This window comes from Piliocolobus tephrosceles, chromosome 6 (assembly GCF_002776525.5).
Source record: "Piliocolobus tephrosceles isolate RC106 chromosome 6, ASM277652v3, whole genome shotgun sequence".
Lineage (NCBI taxonomy): Eukaryota > Metazoa > Chordata > Mammalia > Primates > Cercopithecidae > Piliocolobus > Piliocolobus tephrosceles.
In genome coordinates, this window is record NC_045439.1 from 101,900,093 (window position 1) to 101,923,472 (window position 23,380).

The 23,380-nt window shown below is 40.0% G+C and overlaps 1 protein-coding gene across 6 annotated transcripts in view; it reads left to right on the forward strand.

Annotated features, from left to right (window-relative positions):
• CSNK1G1 (casein kinase 1 gamma 1) overlaps positions 1 to 23,380 on the forward strand; it is a 208,772-nt gene that overhangs the window by 97,991 nt on the left and 87,401 nt on the right. For all 6 annotated transcript variants that reach the window (XM_023185302.1, XM_023185305.1, XM_023185307.1 and 3 more), the window contains 2 exons: positions 14,232 to 14,272; positions 22,496 to 22,565. In XM_023185302.1, coding sequence (XP_023041070.1) covers positions 14,232 to 14,272; positions 22,496 to 22,565 — 111 coding nt within the window. The remainder of the gene's footprint in view (positions 1 to 14,231; positions 14,273 to 22,495; positions 22,566 to 23,380) is intronic.

Consider the following 23,380-nt stretch of genomic DNA (forward strand, 5'->3'; position numbering starts at 1 on the left):
TGTCTCTACAAAAATTAGCTGGGTGTGGTGGTGCATTCCAAGATTTCTTGAGCCTAGGAGATTGAGATTGCAGTGAGCTGTGATTGCGCCGCTGCACTCCAGCCTGGGTGACAGAGCAAGGCCCCATCCCAAAACAACACCAGACCTGCCTTACAAGAGATCTTGAAAGGAGCAATAAATAAAGAAAGGAAAGACCACTATCAGCTAATACAAAACACACTTAAATATACAGACTAGTGACACTATAAAGCAACCACACAAACAAGCCAGCATAATAACCAGCTAACACAATGTCAGGATCAAATCCATACCTATCAATACTAGCCTTGAATGTAAACAGGCTAAATGCACCCATTTAAAAGGCACAGAGTGGCGAGCTGGATAAAAAGCAAGACCCGATAGTATGTTGTCTTCAAGAGATCCGTCTCACATGTGGTGATACCTGTAGGCTCAAAATAAAAGGATGGAGGAAAATCTACCAAGCAAAAACAGAAAAAAGCAGGGATTACAGTTATAATTTCAGACAAAACAGACTTTAAGCCAACAAAGATCAAAAAAAAAGGAGGACATTACATAGTGGTAAAAGGTTCAATTCAACAAGAAGACCTAACTGTCCTAAGTATATATGCACCCAACACAGGAGCACCCAGATTCATAAAGCAAGTTTTTAGAGACCTACAGAGAGACGTGGACTCCCACACAATAATAGTAGCACTCCACTGACAGTATTGAACAGATTATTGAGGCAGAAAATTAACAAAGATACTCAGGACCTGAACTCAACATTGCACCAAATGGATCTTACAGACCTCTACAGAGCTCTGCACTCCAAAACAGAATATACATTCTTCTCATCATCACATGGCACATACTCCAAAATCAACCACATATTTGGACATAATACAATTCTCAGCAAATTCAGAAGAACCAAAATCATATCAAACACATTCTTTCTCCACAGTACAATTAAAATGGAAGTCAAGGCTGGGCACCACAGCTAACACCTGTAATCCCAGCACTTTGGGAGGCCAAGGTGGGCTGATTGCCTGAGCTCGGGAATTTAAGACCAGCTTGGGCAACATGGCGAGACCCTGTCTCTACTAAAAATACCAGAAAAAAACGGGTGTGATGATATGCACCTGTGGTCTCAGCTACTTGAGAGGCTGAGATAGAGGATTGCTAGAGCCTTGTGGAGGCAGAGGTTGCAGTGCACCAAGATGGGGCCATTGGACTCCAGTCTGGGTGACAGAGTTAGACTCTGTCTCAAAATAAATAAATAAATTGGCCAAGTTCAGTGGCTCACACCTGTAATCACAGCAGTTTGGCAGACCGAGACAGATGGATCACTTGAGTTCAGGAGTTCAAGACCAGCCTGGCCAACATGGTGAAACCCTGTCTCTACTAAAAATACAAAAATTAGCCGGACGTGGTGTCGCATGTCTGTAGTCCCAGCTACTCTACTCAGGAGACTGAGGCAGGAGAATTGCTTGAACCCAAGAGGCAGAGGTTGCAGTGAGCTGAGATCATGCTGCTACACTCCAGCCTGGGAGACAAAGCAAGACTCCATCTCAGAAATAATTAAATTTAAAAAGTACATACATACATATATACTAAAATAAAATAGAAGTCAAGACTAAGAAAATCACTCAAAACCATGCAATTACATGAAAATTAAACAACCTGCTCCTGAATGACTTTTGGGTAAATAATAAATAAAGACAGAAATCAAGAAGTTCTTTGAAGTTAATGAGAACAAAGATACAACATACCAGAATCTCTGGGACACAGCTCTGGTAGTGTTAACAGGGAAATTCATAGCACTAAATGTCCACATCAAAAAGTTAGAAAGATCTCAAATTAACAACCTAGTATCACAATGAAAAGAATTAGAGAAACAAGAACACGCCCAAAGCTAGCAGAGAAGACAAAAAATAACCAAAATCAGAGATGAACTGAAGGAAATTAAGACACAAAAAGCCATTCAAAAGATCAACAAATCTAGAAGTTGGTTTCTTGAAAAAAAATTAATAGGCCACTAGCTAGACTAATAAAGAATAAAAGAAGATCCAAATAAACACAATTAAAAATGATGAAGGGGATGTTACCACTGACCCCACAGAAATAAAAACAGCCATCAGAGGCCAGGTGTGATGGCTCATGCCTATAATCCCAGCACTTAGGGAGGCCAAGGTGGGTGGATCACTTGAGGTCAGGAGTTCAAGACCAGCCTAACCAATATGGCGAAACCCTGTCTCTACTAAAAATACAAAAAAATTAGCCAGGTCTGGTGGTGTGCACCTATAATTTCAGCTGCTAGGGAGGCTGAGGTGGGAGAATCACTTGAGCCTGGGAGGTGGAGGTTGCAGTGAGCTGAGATTGTACCCCTGCACTCCAACGTGGGTGGCAGAGTGAGACTCCATGTCAAAAATAAAAATAGCCATCAGAGGCCAGGCACGGTGGCTCACGCCTGTAATCCCAGCATTTTGGGAGGCTGAGACAGGCAGAGCACCTGACATCAGGAGTTCGAGACCAATCTGGCCAACATGGCTAAACTCTTATCTCTACTAAAAATACAAAATTAGCTGGATGTAGTGATGTGCACCTGTAATCCCACCTACTTGGGAGGCTGAGGCAGGAGAATCACTTGAACCCGGGAGGCAGAGGTTGCCGTGAGCTGAGATCGCACCACTGCACTCCAGCCTGGGCCACAGAGTAAGACTCCATCTCAAAAAAAAAAAAAAAAAAAAAAAAAAAAAAGCCATCAGAAACTACTACAAACACCTCTGTGCACACAAGCTAGAACACCTAGAAGAGATGCATAAATTTCTGGGCACACACACTTGCGCAAGACTGAAGGAAGAAATTGATTTCTTGAATACACCAAGAATGAGCTCCAAAATCAAATCAGTAATAAGTAGGCTACCAACCAAAAACCCAATACCAGATGGATTCATAGCCTAATTCTACCAGGTGTATAAAGAAGAACTGGTGCCATTTCTGCTGAAACTGTTTCAAAAAGTTGAGGAGGAGTGCTACCTATGGCATACTTCTGGTCACAAAAACATCACCAAGCTTCTAGATAAAGGCCCAAGACACTTATAATATAAACACTGAAATAAGTGTGGGCTATACATACATTTAAGGCAGATAATATAAAAACAAAATAATTACCCATTTTTTTTTTTTTTTTGGTGAATCAGTGAGTGATGGCAGCACAATGGTGGCGGGTAAAATCAAGGAATAAATGTTTGCAAAGCAAAAATGGTAAGGAGAATATCTTACTGCCATGCAGTGCAAAAACAAATAAAGCAGGGTCCTTGAGCACTTTTGTACTGCATTGTTGATTGTCTTGCATATGTATGATTACCATAGACTAGAATTTTAATTTTACAATAATTTGTATTCATGCATTTTTCCAACCCACTTATGCCAGTTCCGGGTCTCAGGTGGCCAGACCCTATCCCAGCAGTTTAGGGCACAAGGTGGGAATCAACCCTAGAGGAATGCCATTCCATGGCAGGATGCTGACACACACACCCACATTCACTCATCCTGGGATGATTTAAACACCCCAGTTACCTCAAAAACAATTGAAATAAAAATAATAAAAAATGAAATCCTGTATTTTCCCTAAGAAAAACAAACAAAACACCCCAGTTAACCTCAGGTACACATCTTTGGGATGTGGGAAGAAACTGGAGTACCCAGAGGAAGCCCACACAGACATGAGGAGAACATGCAAACTCTACACAGATGGTGGTTCTGGCTGGGAATTGATTTTTTTCTCATCCATATTACAACATGAAATGATGTTATTTGAGGTCCTGTTGTTAGCTATAGTCATTCTAGTACTTAATAGAACACTAGAACTTATTCTTTTTTTTTTTTTTTTTTTTTGAGGCGGAGTCTCGCTCTGTCGCCCGGACTGGAGTGCAGTGGCCGGATCTCAGCTCACTGCAAGCTCTGCCTCCCGGGTTTATGCCATTCTCCTGCCTCAGCCTCCGGAGTAGCTGGGACTACAGGCGCCCGCCACCTCGCCCGGCTAGTTTTTGTATTTTTAGTAGAGACGGGGTTTCACCATGTTAGCCAGGATGGTCTCGATCCCCTGACCTCGTGATCCGCCCGTCTCGGCCTCCCAAAGTGCTGGGATTACAGGCTTGAGCCACCGCGCCCGGCACTAGAACTTATTCTTAAAATCTCACTGTAACTTTGTACCCATTGACAAACCTTTCCTTATTCCTTATTTCCTCCCTTCCCAGCCTCTGATAACCACCATTATGTTGTCTCCTATGAGATCAGCTTTCCTAGATTCCACATATAAGTGAGATCATGCAGTATTTGTGTTTCTGTGCCTGGCTTATTTCACTTAACGTGTTCTCCATGTTTATCCCTTTGCAACAAATGACAACATTTCCTTTTTATAACTGAATAGTATTCTATTGTATATGTGTACATTTTCTTTTCATCTATTGATGTACACTTAGGTTGATTCCATATCTTGACTATTGTGAATATTGCTGCAATAAATATGGGAGTGCAGATATCTTTTCGGCATACTGGTTTCCTCCCCTCCTCTCCCCAGTTTTATTTAAAAAATAAAATTTATTTTATTTTTTTTTTTTTTAGAGATGGGTTTTGCCATGTTGCTCAGGTTGGTCTTAAACTCCTGGGCTCAAGTAATCTTCTCACCTTGGCCTCCCAAAGTGTTGGACCTATAAGCATGAGCCACCATGTCTGGCTGACATACTGGTTTCCATTCCTTTGAATATATACCCAGTAGTGGAATTGTTGGGTTATATGGTAGTTTTGTTTTTAATTTTTTGAGAACTCTTCATATTGTTTTCCATAATGGCTGTACTAATCTACATTCCTACCAACAGAGTATAAAAATTTCCCTCTCTTCATTTGTTTTTTTGATAATTGCCATTTTAACTGGGGTGTGGTGGTTTCTCTTTGTGGTTTTGACTTGCATTTCCCTGATGATTTGTAACGTTGAGCATTTTGTCATGTATCTGCTGGCCATTTGAATGTCTTCTTTTGAGAAATGTCCATTTCGGTTTTTTTGCCCATTTTTAAATTGGATTATTTGGGTTTTTTTGTTAGTGAGTTGTTCAAGTTCCTTATATGGTCTGGATATTAACCCTTTGTCAGATGAATAATTTGCAAATATTTTTTCCCTCTAGGTTGTCTCTTCACTGTGTTGAGAAACTTTTTAATTTGATATAATCCTATTTGCCTGTTTTCACTTTTGTTGCCTGCGCTTTTTTCTTCTTTCTTTTATTTTTCTGTTTCTTTTCTTTCTTTCTTTCTTTTTGAGACAAGGTCTTGCTTTGTCGCCCAGGTTGGAGTGCAGTGGCATAGTCTTGGCTCACTATAACCTCCTCTTCCTCCTGGGTTCAAGTGATTCTTCTGCCTCAGCCTCCCAAGTAACTGGGATTACAGGCATGCACCACCACACCCAGCTAAATTTTTGTATTTTTAGTAGAGATGAGATTTCACCATGTTGGCCAGGCTGTTCTTGAACTCCTGTCCTCAAGTGATCCACCCGTCTTGACCTCCCACAGTGCTAGGATTAGAGGCGTGAGCCTGCCTTGCTTTTGAGATCCCATCCAAAACATCCTTGCCTAGAGAATGTCATGAAGCATTTCCCTTGTGTTTTATTCTAGTAGTTTTATAGTTTTGGGTCTTACATTTAAGTCTTTAATTCATTTTGAGTTGATTTTTGCATAAGGTGAGAGATAAGGGTCTACTTTCCTTCTGTGTGTGAATATCCAGTTTTCCTAGCACCATTTATTGAAAAGACTGTTTTCCCCAGTGTGTATTCTTGGCACCTCTGTCGAAAATCAGTTACCTGTAAATGTGTAGATTTATTTCTGAGTTCTCTATTCTGTTTCACTTGTCTGTTTTTATTCCAGTACCATGCTGCTTTGGCTACTATAGTTTTCCAGGAGATTTTTGCATTGGGTAGAGTGATTTTTTTGCTTTGTTCTTTTTGCTCAAGATTATTTTGGCTATTGGAGTCTTTTGTGGTTCCATATGAATTTTGGGATTTTTTTTTCTATTTCTGTATTGAATGTCATTGGTATTTTGATAGAGATTGCATTGAATCTTGTAGATCACTTTGGGTAGAATGGACATTGTAACAATATTCTTCCAATTTTTTATTTTTATTTTTTTTAAGAGACAAGGTCAGGCGCTGGGTGAGGTGGCTCACGCCTGTAATCCCAGCACTTTGGGAGGCTGAGGCAGGTGTATCACGAGGTCAGGAGATCTAGATCATCCTGGCCAACATAGTGAAACCCTGTCTCTACTAAAAATATAAAAATTAGCTGGGTGTGGTGGCACATGTGTGTAGTCCCAGCTACTTGGGAGGCTGAGGCAGGAGAATCACTTGAACCCAGGAGGCAGAACTTGCATTGAGCCGAGATCGTGCCACTGCACTCCAGCCTGGCGACAGAGCGAGACTCTGTCTCAGAAAAAAGAGACAAGGTCTTGTTTATCACGTAGGCTGGAGTGTAGTGACATGATCATAGCTCACTGTAACTATGAACTCCTGGACTCAAACATTCTTCCCATCTCAGTCTACCTACTAGCTAGGATTATAGGCACTTTCCCCTACACCTGACTAATTAAATTTTTTTTTTTTTTTTGCAGATACAGTGTCTCACTATGTTGCCTAGCTGCTCTCAAACTCCTGGGCTGAAATGATCTTCCTGCCTTGGCCTCCTAAAGTGCTGGCAGTAATAGGCATAAGCCACTGTGACTGGCCAATTTTCTTCCAATGGATATATTTCATTTGTGTGTGTGTGTCTTCTTCAGTTTCTTTTGTTAGTAATTTATAGTTTCCCTTGTAGAGATCATTCACCTCTTTGGTTGAATTTATTTATTTATTTTCTTTTTTAAGCTATTGTAAATGGGATTGCCTTCTGTATTAGTCTGTTCTCATATTGCTAATAAAGACATACCCAAGACTGGCTAATTTATGAAGGAAAGAGGTTTAACTGATTCACAGTTCCACATAGCTGGGAGGCCTCACAATCACGGCAGAATGCAAAGGAGGAGCAAAGTCACATCTTACATGGCGGCAGGCAAAGAGAGCATGTGCAAGGGAACTCCCCTTTATAAAACCATCAGATCTCGTGAGACTTATTCACTATCATGAGAACAGCATGTGAAAAACCTACCCCATGATTCATTTACCTCCCTTTGGGTCTCTCCCACTATACATGGGACTTATGGGAGCTATGATTCAAGATGATATTTGGGTGAGGACACAGCCAAACCATATTTCCTCCCTCACACTGTGTGCTCCGATTATATTCTCAATTTCTTTTTCCACTGGTTTGTTTTTGGCATTAGAAATGCTACTAATTTTGTATGTTAATTTTCTATCCTGTAACTTGACTGAATTCATTTATTAGTTCTAATAGTTTTTTGGACGAGTCTTTGGGATTTTCTATATATATGATTATGTCATCTGCAAACAGGAACAGTTTGATTTCCTCCTTTCCTATTTGGACGCCCTGTCTTTTGCCTCAATGCTTTGGATAGTACTTTGAATACTATGTTGTATAAAATTGGTGAAAGTGAGCATCCTTGTCTTGTTCTAGTCTTTTGAGGAAAAGCTTTTAATTTTTCCCCATTCAGTCTGATATTAGCTGTGAGTTTGTCATATATGGCCTTTATTATTTTGAAATGTGTTCCTTTTATGCCTAAATTTATTGAGAGTTTTTATCATGAAGGGATGTTGAATTTTATCAAATGTCTTCTGTGTCTGTTGAGATGATCATATAGGTTTTGTCTTTCATTCTGTTCATGTGATGTATCATGTGTATTGATATGCATATGTTCAAGCATCCTTACGTCCCTGAGATGTATCCCACTTGATCATGGTGAATCATCTTTTAGTGTGTGGTTGGATTTAGTTTGTTAGTATTTTGTTGAGGATTTGTACCTCTATTTTCATCAGGGATATTGGCCTGTAGTTTTATTTTGTTGTATCCTGGCCTGGTTTTGGTATCAGCATAATGCTGGATTCAGAATAAGTTTAGAAGTATTCCCCTCCTCTTCGGTTTTTTGGAATAGTTTGAAAAGAATTTATATTTGTTCTTTCAATGTTGGATAGAATTCAGCAGTGAAGCCATCAGGTCCTGGGCTTTTTCTTTGTTGGGGGAGTCTTTATCATTACTTCAGTCTTATTGCTTGGCTATTATTCTGTTCAGGTTTTCTATTTCTTCTGACTCGATCTTGGTAGGTTGTATGTATGTTTCCAGGAACTTGTCCATTTCTTCAGATTTTTAAACATTTGTTCCCATGTAGTTGTCAGATTAATATTCTAAAAATACAACTTTCACCATTTGCTTTTTCACGTCATTCACAGCAAGCTGAAGAATGGAGTTAAAACTCCCATATTTGCATTTAGGATTATCCATAATCTTATTCTAAACTAGCCTTTCTTTTTTATCACCCAAGAACTTTCTCACAAGAACTTTCTACATATATCAAGTCAATTTGTTCACTTTAGCATGTCTTACCTACTGAATGTCAGATACTATGTTTGTTTCTAGGGATAAAAAGATAAATTAAACATTCTTGTCCTCTGGAAATTTATGGCCGAGTGGAAATAAAAAGATATATGCATAACTAATTATAGGTAGAAGTTTATGAAATTGGGTGTTGGCTTACTCTTAAGACTAGAAAGTGTATTTAGAAGAAGGCTTTTTTTTTTTTTTTTAAACAAAAAGGCATAAAACCACAAGGAACCAAAAAAATGGAAGAGAAGGTGAAAACAGATTGAGAAATGTTAACAAAATTTTGGAGGCTGAAACACAGATGGTTAGGTGGTAACTCACTTAGCACTCCAGAGAAGGCTTGCCTGAAGGGGCAGGCCAGGTAATACTATAAAATATACCAGATAGACTTGGGAATTGGAGACACTAGTAACTTCACAAAGGTGGGATACAGAAGGGGCTAAAAATGGAAAACTTAGTTGAAAGTCAGCTACACTGTGAAAAGCGGCTACCCAGCTAAATACAGGAAAAATAAGAAAAAGGTTGCACACTGAGGCCGGGCGCAGTGGCTCATGCCTGTAATCCCAACACTTTGGGAGGCCGAGGCGGGCGGGTCACAATGTCAAGAGATCGAGCCCATCCTGGCCAATATAGTGAAACCCTGTCTCTACTAAAGATACAAAAATTAGCTGGGCATGGTGACGCACGCCTGTAATCCCAGCCACTCTGGAGGCTGAGGCAGGAGAATCGCTTGAACCATGGAGGCAGAGGTTGCTGAGATCGTGCCACTGCACTCTAGCCTGGGCAGGAAAGTGAGACTCCTCCTCAAAAAAAAAAAAAAAAGAAGGCCGGGCACGGTGGCTCAAGCCTGTAATCCCAGCACTTTGGGAGGCCGAGGCGGGCGGATCACAAGGTCAGGAGATCGAGACCATACTGGCTAACACGGTGAAACCCCGTCACTACTAAAAAAATACAAAAAACTAGCCGGGCGAGGTGGCGGGCGCCTGTAGTCCCAGCTACTCTGGAGGCTGAGGCAGGAGAATGGCGTAAACCCGGGAGGCGGAGCTTGCAGTGAGCTGAGATCTGGCTACTGCACTGCAGCCTGGGTGGCAGAGCGAGACTCCGTCTCAAAAAAAAAAGGAAAAAAAAGAAAAAAAAAGAAAAAGGTTGCACACTGAATGATGAGACTCCTCAAGACTTCTTGTGGAAGAAACAAATATGTAAGTGCCCAGGATTTCTTTGAAACATTTTTTTTTGTTTGTTTTTTTGAGATGGAGTTTTGCTCTTGTTGCCCAGGCTGGAGTGCAGTGGTACGATCTCGGCTGACTGCAACCTCCGCCTGCCAGGTTCAAGTGATTTTCCTGTCTCAGCCTCCCGATTAGATGGGATTACAGGCATGCACCACCATGCCTAGCTAATTTTGTATTTTTAGTAGAGATGAGGGTTTCTCCATGTTGGTCAGGCTGGTCTCAAACTCCTGACCTCAGGTGATCCGCCCACCTTGGTCTCCCAAAGTGCTGGGATTACAGGTGTGAGCCACCACACCCAGCTGCATTTTTTTCTTCAAAAGAAATCTATGCACAATTTCTATAATATAGTAGGTTTGTTTTTATATAAAAAAAGACTTTCTCCAAATGAAAATGAGGATTCAAGAAAAGTGTGTATTATTTGTCCTGTAGCTTAGTACACAAGTGCCTTGGCACACTTCCAGGTACCCGCGGGCATACGTACCTTAGAGTGGGGACCTGGCATTCAATATTATTAATAAACTGTGCTTAGCTTAGTGGATCTTTTTTTTTTTTTTTTTTTTTGAGACGGAGTCTCTCTCTGTCGCCCAGGCTGGAGTGCAGTGGCCGGATCTCAGCTCACTGCATGCTCCGCCTCCCGGGTTTTACGCCATTCTCCTGCCTCAGCCTCCCGAATAGCAGGGACTACAAGCGCCCGCCACCTCGCCTGGCTAGTTTTTTGTATTTTTTAGTAGAGACGGGATTTCACTGGGTTAGCCAGGATGGTCTCGATCTCCTGACCTCGTGATCTGCCCGTCTCGGCCTCCCAAAGTGCTGGGATTACAGGCTTGAGCCACCGCGCCTGGCCAGCTTAGTGGATCTTTATGGCTTTTCTTCTATTTCTTCCCACACACTATGTGCTCTGATTATATGGGTCTACCCACAGCATATCAAATCCTGTGCATTTTCTATCATTTCTCCATATCATTGTTCAAATTAGTATTTTTTTAAAATAGGAAATGCCTTTTATTCTCTCCTCTGTTCATCCTTCAGGGCTCACTTCAAGTGCTGCTTCTGCCCAAATTCATTAACCTCCATATCCAAGCTCTTCTACTGACTCGTTTGTATTTCATTTTTAACACACACCATATCATGTGATTTATTTGACACACTTTTGAGCCACCACATACAAGACCTTGTGTGAGGAGCTAGAATACAGTCTATGAAGGGTGAGAACTGAGGTTGCTCATCTTAGATGTCTGGTATCTGTGTAGATGGGCATTAAATAGTCACGTTTTTCCCTACCTCTGTTCTCTTATTTTTCTAGTTAATCTTGTACTACCTCACAATGCTCATGCAAAATCCCAGATCTTATCAGGTCACAAAACCTTTCATTTTAAACTTTAAGATAGCATTGATGTTCTGCAATTATACAGGCAGTAGGAACAGGGAAAAATGGTATTAATGGCTTGCTTTTTTAATGGCTTGCTGTTTTTTTTTTTTTTTTTTTTTTTTTTTGAGACGCAGTCTTGCTCTGTTGCCCAGGCTGGAGTGCAATGGTGCGATCTCGGCTCACTGCAACCTCTGCCTCCCTGGTCAAGTGATTTTCCTGTCTCAGCCTCCCGAGTAGCTGGGATTATAGGCACATGCCACCACGCCCGCCTAATTTTTGTATTTTTAGTAGAGACGGGATTTCACCCTGTTGGTCAGGCTGGCCTCGTGATCCACCTGCCTCGCCCTCCCCAAGTGCTGGGATTACAGGCATGAGCTATAATTAAGTTCTTAGGGTTAAGCTTGTGCTAAAGTTAGTTGTTTTTTTTTTTTTTTTTTTTTTTTTGAGACAGAGTTTTGCTCCTGTCTCCCATGCTGGAGTGCAATGGCGTGATCTCGGCTCACTGCAACCTCTGTGTCCCAGGTTCAAGTGATCCTCCTGCATCAGTCTGCCGAGTAGCTGGGATTACCACCCCCCCACAACTAATTTTTGTATTTTTAGTAGAGACAGGGTTTCACCATGTTGGCCAGGCTGTTCTCGAACTCCTGACCTCAGGTGATCCACCCACCTTGGCCTCCCAAAGTGCTGAGATTACAAGCATGAGCCACTGCACCTGGCCCTAAAATTAAGTTTTAAGTCACAGTAACAATGCTCATTTCATTTCACCAAGTGCTATCCTGAAAAATCTTGGGCCAGGCGTGGTGGCTCAAGCCTGTAATCGCAGCACTTTGGGAGGCCGAGACGGGCGGATCACGAGGTCAGGAGATCGAGACCATCCTGGCTAATACGGTGAAACCCCGTCTCTACTAAAAAATACAAAAAACTAGCTGGGCGAGGTGGCGGGCGCCTGTAGTCCCAGCTACTCGGGAGGCTGAGGCAGGAGAATGGCGTAAACCCGGGAGGCAGAGCTTGCAGTGAGCTGAGATCTGGCCACTGCACTCCAGCCTGGGCAACAGAGCGAGACTCCGTCTCAAAAAAAAAAAAAAGAAAAAAAGAAAAATCTTTGTGCAGCATCACATCTGGTGTGCAAGAAGTCGTGGGCCAAATTAAAGTTTTAATCTGCCTGGGAGTTGGCTATTTGTTACTGCCTCATCTGTTCCTCTCTTATTACTAGCCTTTTTATAATTTCATGAAATATATTTTAAAATGGTTTTGGTGGGAACAGTAATCAGAAACATAAAGTAACCTTTAGAAAGTTAATGCAAACACTATATATATGAGAGAAATGCCAATTTTCTACTTGTGCTCCCCTAAAAAAGAAGTTATTCATCTTATGGTTTCTTAGGTGTTTCTTATGGTTTCTTAGGTCAAACACCTAAGAAACCAACCTGTTAGTCTTCTTTTTATCTTACTTGCAGACAAAAATTATTCCTAAATTAGTGTACTCTTTGACACAAAAGTACTCGCAATCTGATGGCAGTATGAAAAGTTTAATGATGTAGTTATATTGCAGAGGGCCTAAGTTGTCTAGAGGTGTGTAAATGAAAACTTGTAAGCAGCTTTTTATCTTTCTTTCTTTCTTTATTTATTTATCAGACGGCATCTCACTCTGTTGCCCAGACTGGAGTACAATGGTGTAATCTTGGCTCACTGTAGCCTACACCTCCCAGGTTCAAGTGATTTTCCCACCTCAGCCTCACAAGTATCTGAGATTACAAGTGTTCACCACCACACCTAGCTAATTTTTGTATTTTTAGTAGAGACAGGATTTCACCATGTTGGCCAGACTGGTCTTGAACTCCTGACCTGAAGTGATCCACCTGCCTCAGCCTCCCAAAGTGTTGGGATTACACCACACCCAGCTTGTTTTTTTATTTATAAAAACAATGTACATTATATAAAAATCAGAAAATACTAAAAACTATTTTATATTCCTTTGATATTATTTTTCACACACATATAGTCAGCTGTGTATTATAGGAATATAACATTTACTGGTATATTAATTTAAAAATAGCCATACTATAGGTACAGTAACAATAACTTTTAATCAGTCGAGATTTTGAGTGTCTTATATGTGCTGAACATGGTCTTAAGCACCATAGGGTATTGAGAAAACTTAAAATCCCTATCCTCAAGATATTTACACTCTAGCTGGATAAGAAGGCAAATGTGTAAGAAGAGATATGAAGTTTGGTGCAGTGGCTAAACTACATGGTATGTACTAAGCACTCAGGAGGAATTAAAGTTAAGGCTTCCAAGGATTAGTGACGGTGGGGAGGTGAGAGGAGCTGAGTACCCAGCATATATTATAGGTTCACTAATTGAAAGTTATTGCTCTGGTCCTCATCATCATTCCAAGTTCTTAATCTAAACGTCTGGGAATATTGATTACATTTGTAGAAATAGGAAAGTTTAAAGAAAAAAGCATTATTGCAGGAAGAACTTTGAGATGTGTAAGTGTTATCTAACTGCAGATCTGTTTCCTATAAATAGTTAAAAGATATAAAGCTATTGTTCTGGTGAACAGTCAAAACAACTTTGAGAATCATCTGCTTACAAGCAGTAGATGAATTCTCCAAAAGTAGGTTTGGGCAATAATTTGTTTTATTCACACTATCCTTTATGCCATCTAAAGTTGACACGACATACCGTGACAAAATATATAGAATTCTATTTGTCAGTTAGTTCGAAGAATGAAGGTTTGTGTTTATTGTGCCAAGAGCTAAAATCTCTTTGAAATTCTGGAATTTCTTCTTGAATTGCCTTGTGACTTAATAGATGAGAAATATTAACACACGCGGCGTGCTTGTGTGTGTGTAAGAGAGATATGTTTTCGCTTTTAGGAAAATTCTCAGGTGTAGCTTAAAATTCTAAATTTTCAAGCTGTTCTAGCCTTGCTGGATCTGATTATCTCTGTAGCTTTTCACTTATGAATCAAGTTTCATTTATGTGAGCAGCATTGGGAATATAACCTTTCTCATGACTCTGTAAGCTAATATTTTGCTTTGCTTTTCCTGGAATAAATGTCACTAAAATGTATACATTCTGCTTTCCCCTTAGGTAAAAATCTCTACACCAATGAATATGTAGCAATCAAACTGGTGAGTAGAATCTGTTTGTGGTAATTAATGTTTTGGTGCTCCCATTGCTTATATCTTCTTATAGGAAATAGTTTTAAGCATTCATTCACAAAAATGCTAATGGTTTTTTTAAATATATGATCCCATGTTTTTCTTCAATGATAGTGTTACAGTGATGAATCACTGTATACTATATAACACTATATAATTAAATGATACTAACTTTAGTGTTAGCAATGATGACTCAAAAATTAGTTGATTAAAAAAAGCTGGAAGAACTAGTAATTCTGTGAACTTAATCTTTCACAGAGGTATCTTAATTAAAAAGATAAAATCATTAAAAAATTTTACTGTTTTTTTCTCTAAACTGATTTATTTTTTATACTTAGAAGAAAATCATAACTGATCATCTAATCATGGGCTTAAAAATCTGTCAGGCTTGAAAAACACCATATGGTCAAATTAGAAGCAAAGAAGTCAATTGGTATATTAATACTAACCTTGTGAATAATTAAACTAGTCATTGAAAATGATATCCTATTAAAAAAGAGAAGTAATAATTTTATTATTTGTGAGGACTAATAATTTTAAAAGACAGAATTCTTTGTCTTATATTTAAGGTGGATAACAAAACCATTTTTTCATGTGAAATGTTTCATATGACTAGTTTCACTGAAACTCTGTTTTGTCCTCATAGTAGGTATCCCAGGATTTATAGGTAGCTTTGTTTTATTAGTTGGAAGCTGGAGAAGTTAATGATTGAAGGAAATCTATGTAATTCTTTTATTTTCTTTCTTTTTATTTATTTTTTAGAAACAGGGTCTCATGCTGTTGCCCAGGCTGGAGTGCAGTGATGTGATCTTGACTCACTGCAACCTCTGCCTCCTGGGCTCAAGCGATCCTTCCACCTCAGTCTGCCTCCTAAGTAGCTGGGACTACAGGTGTGTGCCACCACACCTGGCTAAGTTTTGTATTTTTTGTAGAGACAGTGTTTCATCATGTTGCCCAGTTGGTCTCGAACTCCTGAGCTCAGGTGATCCACCCAGCTTGGCCTCCCAAAGTGCTGGGATTACAGGTGTGAGCCACCACGCCTGGCATTGTTATTCTTTTCTAATTAATTGCACTTACCACATCCACACTTGTTCTGTGATTGGTCGTTCTTCTCATCCAGCTTGCTTGTGGAGGAGGTAGGGTTGTCTTGTGAGGAACTGACAGTTACCAGATTTGTTTCCTTACAAAGGGGTGGGTGGACAAGGAGCAGGGCTTAGAGCAGCAGGTAACTTCTAGTAAACCAAGTGTTTTCTTTTTGTATTTTGACTTGGAACTCTTGTTGGATAGATGGGAGCAGGAGGAGAGGTAATACATGTTAACAATGCAGGTCAAACATCCTCTTAGATTGAATATTAGAGGATTAACCGGCCAGACGCAGTGGCTCATGCCTGTAATCCACTTTAGGAAGCCAAGACAGGCAGATCGCTTGAGCTCAGAAGTTCAGACCAGCCTGGGCAACAAGACGAAACCCTGTCTCTACAAAAAATACAAAAAATTCGTCAGGTATGCTGGCATACACCTGTAGTCCCCGCTACTTTGGAGGCTAATGTGGGAATAACCTGAGCCCAGGAAGTTGAGTCTGCAGTGATCCGAGATTGCTTGCACCTGTGCACTCAGCCTGGGTGACAGTGATACCCTGTCTCAAAAAAATAGGATTAACACATTTTTTTAATTTACAGGAATTTGGTTATTCTATTAAAGTGTTCTCTAGTACACCGACTTTTTTTTACTTTTTCTGTTTTATTATTCTGATAAGTTGGAATAATCTCTGATTTTTTGGGACTACTAAGAGAACGAAGCACTTCCTAAAACACTTAAAAAATTTGCCACATTACTACATATTTGTTAGGCTTTCTGTTAGGGACAGTTCTTTCATCTTGATTTCTTCTGCCACATTATACCAATTAACCTGTATAGATAAGCTTACATAACATATTGTTGACATGATTGATCATTACATTTCACTTTCCTTTTTAAAAACTTTTATTTTGCTTTGTATGGCCACTATTTAAAGCTAAAAATGGAACTCTTGCAATCTAGTATGATGTGACTCAGTACTGCATTTCTCTTTCAAATAAGTCTGAAAGGCATTTAAGAGGATAACAATTTTTGTCTACAGGCTTTCTCTCTTCCTTTTGGGCTTCTGTTCTTCAAAGGGAGCTATGAAGGCAGTAATTGAGCTCTTTGGATTGTAATGGCAAATTTGCCTTAAGCACTATACTCCTATAAGGTAGCTGTCTGCTGTTTGCTTAGGATTTTAGGCAGGCATGTGTTTTCCAGAATAACTGTGGCAAATATTCTGGCAAATGCACAGCCTCTATGGAAATGTAATCAGCATCTGGCACAGAAATGCAAGGAAGCTCTGCTGCTGCTGTTTCAGTTGTACTTTGTTTGGATCTTCATTGTGGACTCTTTTTTTCTTAGATTTCTACAAACCTTTAAAAAAAACATACACAAAGTAAACAAAATAGTGTAATGAGCCCCTCCTTTATCCATCACCCACATTTCTAAGGGTTCTTTTTAACAGAGATTTTCTAACAATTGGGTTTAAAAAAATCTCTCTGTGCTGCTAATATTGCTGCCTTCTGCAATCTGTAGACTGAGTTTTGCAGTGCCTTCTACTTATAGTGCTTCCAGAAAAGCACCTTGAAGCCCAATTGGCTGAGCAGGCTATGACCATGTGCTAAGGAGTTGGCTGAAGTGTGTAATTCTCTCAGTCTTCATAATAAGACCCGCATGTCTGAATATATGATGTGTATGCCTTTCAACCCTTGAACTCTGTGGAGTTTTGCATTTTTAATTTACTAGCTTAGCTACTCTATTACGCTTTCCAGCATGAAGATTGAGAGTATAATATTTGAGGAAGGATCTGTGGTTTTTAAAATTAATTGCCTCTGTGGTTTGTCAGAATCCAAAAGTGATTTCTCCGGAAGGAATAGTCCCTTTTCTAGCGTTTTGATCAACTTCTAGTTCCATGTTGATTTGTCATCACTGTTTCTGTTTGGTTCCTTGTGAATTCTTAGTTACTTTGCTAATGGAAAAATTCTATACCTGGCTGCTTTGATAGTGATTCAGTGGAAGATCTGCAACCAAGTGGAGACTACATGAGTGATATGATACCTCTCTATCTGAAGAGAGAAATAGGAAAGGGACTCTACAATATAATTAGTCTTAGGTACTTTTCTTTTTCTCTTTTTTTTTTTTTTTTTTTTTTTGAGATGGAATCTTGCTCAGTCACCAGGCTGGAGTGCAGTGGCACGATCTTGGCTCACTGCAACCTCCAACTCCCCTGGTTCAAGCAATTCTCTTGCCTCAGCCTCCTGAGTAGCTGGGATTACAGGCATGCACCACCATGCCCAGCTAATTTTTGTATTTTTAGTAGAGACGGGGTTTCACCATGTTGACCAGGATGGTCTCGATCTCCTGACCTCGTGATTCACCCACCCCAGCCTCCCAAAGTGCTGGGATTACAGGCGTGAGCCACCATGCCTGGCCATGTACTTTTCTTTTGACTAAAAGTCTTGAGACACTTGAAGTCCAACTCTAATGATTGCTGATTTTATACTCAAAGAAGGGTATGAGTTCTTTCTTCATAGCACTTCCTACAGATAGGAACATTCCAGTCTGGCCTGAATTGATTTCGATAAAATCTTCCTAGAAGCAAAGGGATAGACTAGACAACTTCAGAGAAACTTCTGAATTCTTTGGTTAATGGATTCTATATCTTAAGAAAAATGCAGAAAACTTCAAATGGATTCAGGAAAGAGCCTTCAAAGATGATCAAAGAATTAAAAACTAGGACCTATGAGGAAAGGTGAAAGGAATTTGAAATTGCTTTGCCTGAGGAAAGAAAGTCTAGGAAATCATTAGATTGTTTTGTTATTTGAAGAGAGCTACTCAATAGTATTTGAGGTTTTTGAGGAGTTTTTTTATTTTTTTGCTGAGGACTTAAGAAAAATAGGCTTAAGTTTCAGTAGTGAGATTTGAGTATAATATAAAAGTGTTCCAAACCATGAAACTTGTTCAACATCAGCATGAATTATTGAGAGAAGTAATGGAATCTCCTTCCTTGGAGTCTGTCTTAAACATAAGACAAATAAGCTGGGCACGGGGGCTCACACCTGTAATCTCAGCACTTTGGGAGGCTGAAGTGGGTGGATCATGAGGTCGGGAGTTTGAGACCAGCCTGGCCACTATGGTAAAATCTCGTCTCTACTAAAAATACAAAATTAGCCGAGTGTGGTGGTGTGCATCTGTAGTCCCAGCTACTTGGGAGGCTGAGGCAGAAGAATTGCTTGAACACGGGAGGTGGAGGTTGCAGTGAGCTGAGATTGTGCCATTGCACTCCAGCCTGGGTGACAGAGTAAGACTCCATCTCAAAAAAAAAAAAAAAAAAAAAGGACAAATAACCACTCAGTGGAGGAAAGGACAGTCTTTTCAACAAATGATGCTAGAAAAACTGGATACCCATGTAACAGTGAAGTTGGATTCTTACTTTACATTGTATTCAACAATTCAGAGTGGATCAAAGACCTAAATATAAGATTGAAACTATAATACTTTTACCAGAATACACATGGGAAAAGCTTAATGACATTGAATTTGGCAGTGATTTATTGGAATGACACCACAATCACAGACAACAAAAGAAAAAGCTAGCTAAGTTGGACTTCAGCAAAATTTAAAACTTTTGCATACTGTCAACAGAATTTTAAAAAGGGCAACCCATGGAAAGGAATAGGAGAAAATAATATTGTCTAATAACAGATGATATCCAGAATTTACCATTATAACAATTTTTTAAAGTTCAGTGACATTGACCAGGTGCAGTGGCTCATGCCTGTAATCCCAGCACTTTGGGAGGCTGAGGCGGGCGGATCACCTGAGGTCAGGGGTTTGATACCAGCCTTACCAACATGGAGAAACCCCATTTCCACTAAAAATACAAAAATTAGCCAGGCGTGGTGGCACATGCCTGTAATTCCAGCTACTTGGGAGGCTGAGGCAGGAAAATCGCTGAACCCGGGAGGCGGAGGTTGTGGTGAGCCAATATCATGCCATTACAGTCCAGCCTGGGCAACAAGAGTGAAACTCCGTCTCAAAAAAAAAAAAAAAAAGTTCAATGGCATTAAGTACATTTACATTGGTGTATAATCATCACCACCATCCATCTCCAGAACTTTTTCATCTTCCCTAACTGAAATATCCTATCTGTTAAACACTCCCCTCCCCCCAACCCCTTGGCAACCACCATTCTGTCTGTCTCTATGAATTTGACTACACTAGATACTTAATTTTTTGTTGTTGTTTGTTTTTTTGGAGACGGAGTCTTGCTCTGTCGCCCAGGCTAGAGTGCAGTGGTGCGATCTAGGCTAACTGCAACCTCCACCTCCCGGGTTCAAGCAATTCTCCTGCCTCAGCCTCCTGAGTAGCTGGGACTACAGGTGCATGCTGACACTCCTGGCTAATTTTTTGTATTTTAGTAGAGACAGAGTTTCACCATGTTGCCTAGGCTGCTCTCGAACTCCTGAGCTCAGGCAGTCCACCTGTCTCAGCCTCCCAAAGTGCTAGGATTACAGGCATGAGCCATTGCACCTGGCTACTATGTACTTAATATTAAGTGGACTCATGCAATATTTGTCCTTTATAACTGGCTTATTTCACGGAGCATAGGTTTGCCCTCAAGGTTTGCCCATGTTGTAGCATGTGTCGGAATTTCCTTTTTAAGGTTGAATGATACTTAATCATATGTATATACCCAATTTTGTTTATCCATTCGTCCAGTCATACACACTTAGGTTGCTTCCACCTGTTAGTTATTGTGAATAATAATGCTATGAACATGCGTGTGCAAATAAATCTGAGTTCCTGCTTCCACTTCTTTGGAGCATCTATCCCGAAAGAGAATTGTGAATCATAATGATTCTGTGTTTAATTTTTTGAAAAATTGCCATACCATTTTCCTGAGCAGTCACTGCACCATTTTGCATTCCCATCAGCAGTGCACAAGGGTTCCAGTTTCTCCACATCCTCTTCAACACTTGTTATTTTCTGTTTTTGATAATAGCCATCCTAATGGGTGTGCAGTTGTTGAACTTTATTTTATTGATTGATTGATTGAGACAAGGTCTCACTCTGTCGCCCAGGCTGGAGTACAGTGGCACAATCACAGCTCCCTGCAGTCTTGATCTCTGGGACTCAAGCAGTCCTCCCACCTCATCTTTCTGAGTAGCTGGGACTACAGGAGCGTGCCATCCTGCCAGGCTAATTTTTTAATTTTTGGTAGAGACAGGGTCTCCCTATGTTGCCCAGGCTGGTCTCGAACTCCTGGACTCAAGCAGTTCTCCCGCCTCAGCCTCCCAAAGTACTGGGATTACAGGCATGAGCCACCATGCCCGTCCTATTTTATTTGTTTATTTGTAAAGATGAGGTTTTGCTGTGTTACCCAGGCTGGTCTCAAACTCCTGGTATCGAGTGATGCTCCTGTCTCAGCCTCTGAAAGTGCTGGATTGCAGACATGAGCCACCATGTCAGCTACTGTTGAGCTTTTAAAGAAAGATTATAATGTGTTTAGGGTAATGTTTGGTTTTCTTGTTAGCTAGTTGCCCAGTACACTGTCAGTTTGGAATAATCAACTAGCCAGTTGCTCAACTGGTTTAGAGCAAAGTGTGGTTGTTTGGCTGCTTTATCTCTGAGGTTTTTAGAAAACTCAATTTTTGGAAACTTGAACACCACATTGATTGAAGTTACATATTTTAATTGTATTTACAATCTTTAATTCTCAATAGTTTAAAAAGAAATATACATAAGCATGTTCCTAAAAGCATTGTTCATAATATTGGAAAGTGAAAACAGTTCACATGTCCAAAAATTATGGGGAGGGTGTGTATACATACATACATAAATACAAAACACATATACACATACAGGGCAATACTTAAACCATTAAAAATAATATCAGCCAGGTGCAGTGGCTTATGCCTATAATCCCACAGCACTTTGGGTGGCTGAAGTGGGAGGGATTGCTTGAGCCCAGGAATTTGGGACCAGCCTGGGCAACATAGTAAGATCCTATCTCTACAAAAAAATAAAAATTAGCTGTGAGTGATGGCACACACTTGTGGTCCCAGCCGCTTGGGAGGCTAAGATAGGAGGATGACTTGAACCTGGGAGGTTTCGACTGCAGTGCGCGAGACCCTGTCTTTAAAAAAAAAACAAGGCATTATACAAGTTTATTTACTGCCATGGGAAAATGTTATTACATTGTTGAATTCAACAGCACATTAATGAACAGCAAATATATTATAATCTCATTTATATAAAATTAAGTTCATCAGTCTATATTATATATAAATACATATATAGATAAATACTTGGAAAGGCATTCACTAAAATGTTAATAGTGCCACTTTTTAACGTGGCAGGATCACAGATGATTTTTGCTTTCTAATTTTTGTATATTGGAATTTTCTTCTGAGCATGCATTATTTTTCTAAAAATAATAAAACGGTGAACCTCCCAAAATTCAGAACAAAACAAGCAGGAAATACATTCTGGTATTTTTTTTTTTATTTAAAGGTTTGGCATCAAGTTTCCGGGGAAAATACATATCAGGAGAATATTTCTTTTTTTTTTTTTTTTTGAGACGGAGTCTGCTCTGTCGCCCAGGCTGGAGTGCAGTGGCCGGATCTCAGCTCACTGCAAGCTCTGCCTCCCGGGTTTACGCCATTCTCCTGCCTCAGCCTCCCGAGTAGCTGGGACTACAGGCGCCCGCCACCTCGCCCGGCCAGTTTTTTGTATTTTTTAGTAGAGATGGGGTTTCACCGTGTTAGCCAGGATGGTCTCGATCTCCTGACCTCGTGATCCGCCCATTTCGGCCTCCCAAAGTGCTGGGATTACAGGCTTGAGCCACCGCGCCCGGCGAGAATATTTCATTGCAAGAAAGGTATCCTTGAATGGTAGCTCATGCAAAGTCTATTTTTATTTAACTATCCATGGAAGGAGTTGTATGTAATTCACCTTCATCTTCTCTTAGCTGTACTGTCTAAGACAAATTGAGGTTAGAAAAGACTCTCATATATGGATATCATCTCTAAAACTTTAGGTGATCTTAACCGTTGTTTACTCCAAAAATTTAAGAATGGAAAAATCCCATTTGTTGAAATCTGATCAGTTTTTCTTTTTGGATTTCAGGAACCAATAAAATCACGTGCTCCACAGCTTCATTTAGAGTACAGATTTTATAAACAGCTTGGCAGTGCAGGTAAGTCAAGGCTTTCTTCTCCACTTACTTAGCATGTAGCTTAGCTGGAAGCCCTAAAATATACAGATGTTTTTGTCTGGTTTACCCTTTTTACCAAACCATCTGTCTCCCCTGCTTGCCAGATAGGTAAATAAACATAGTCAAACGCAAAGCTACTTGCTGTCTGGTTCCTGGAGTTGAGTTGACAGGGGAATTGTGTTGCTATGACTGTGCCCACAGACCAACCTGCAGATGCTTTCCACTTGTCAAATACACATAGTGTGAAGGATTTGCTTTTCAGTAGTTCATTCTCTTTTCATTTCTTTACTTATACCAAAAGAAAGGAGGAAATTTTGGTAATTTGCAAAATATACTTTACCACATTGAGGTGGTTTATCTGTTTTAAAGACATACTAAAATATACATTCTGAAATACTACAGCACTGTCATTTTATCCATTGTTCTCATTAATTTGCAAGAGCTATCCATGTGACTGTAATAACCTATGACCTTTGGCAGTTTTTAAAAATTAAGTTAATCACTTTAAAAAATGTTTGTTTTTTACCTAAAAGCTCTGATTTCTCAAGTATCTTACTGGCTTCCAGAAAAATATTTTGCTAATGTTTACCTGTAGAGACAAATCTCTCAGAAGATGAAATCTTTCAGAGCTATTTTCACTATTTGACATCAGTAGAATTTCCTCTGCTTTATGCCCCCTTCACTGTGACAGGTTTTCTGTGAATGACTAAAGCTCGGTTTCTTTCCTTCCTTCCTTCCTTCCTTCCTTCCTTCCTTCCTTCCTTCCTTCCTTCCTTCCTTCCTCCCTTCCTTCCTTC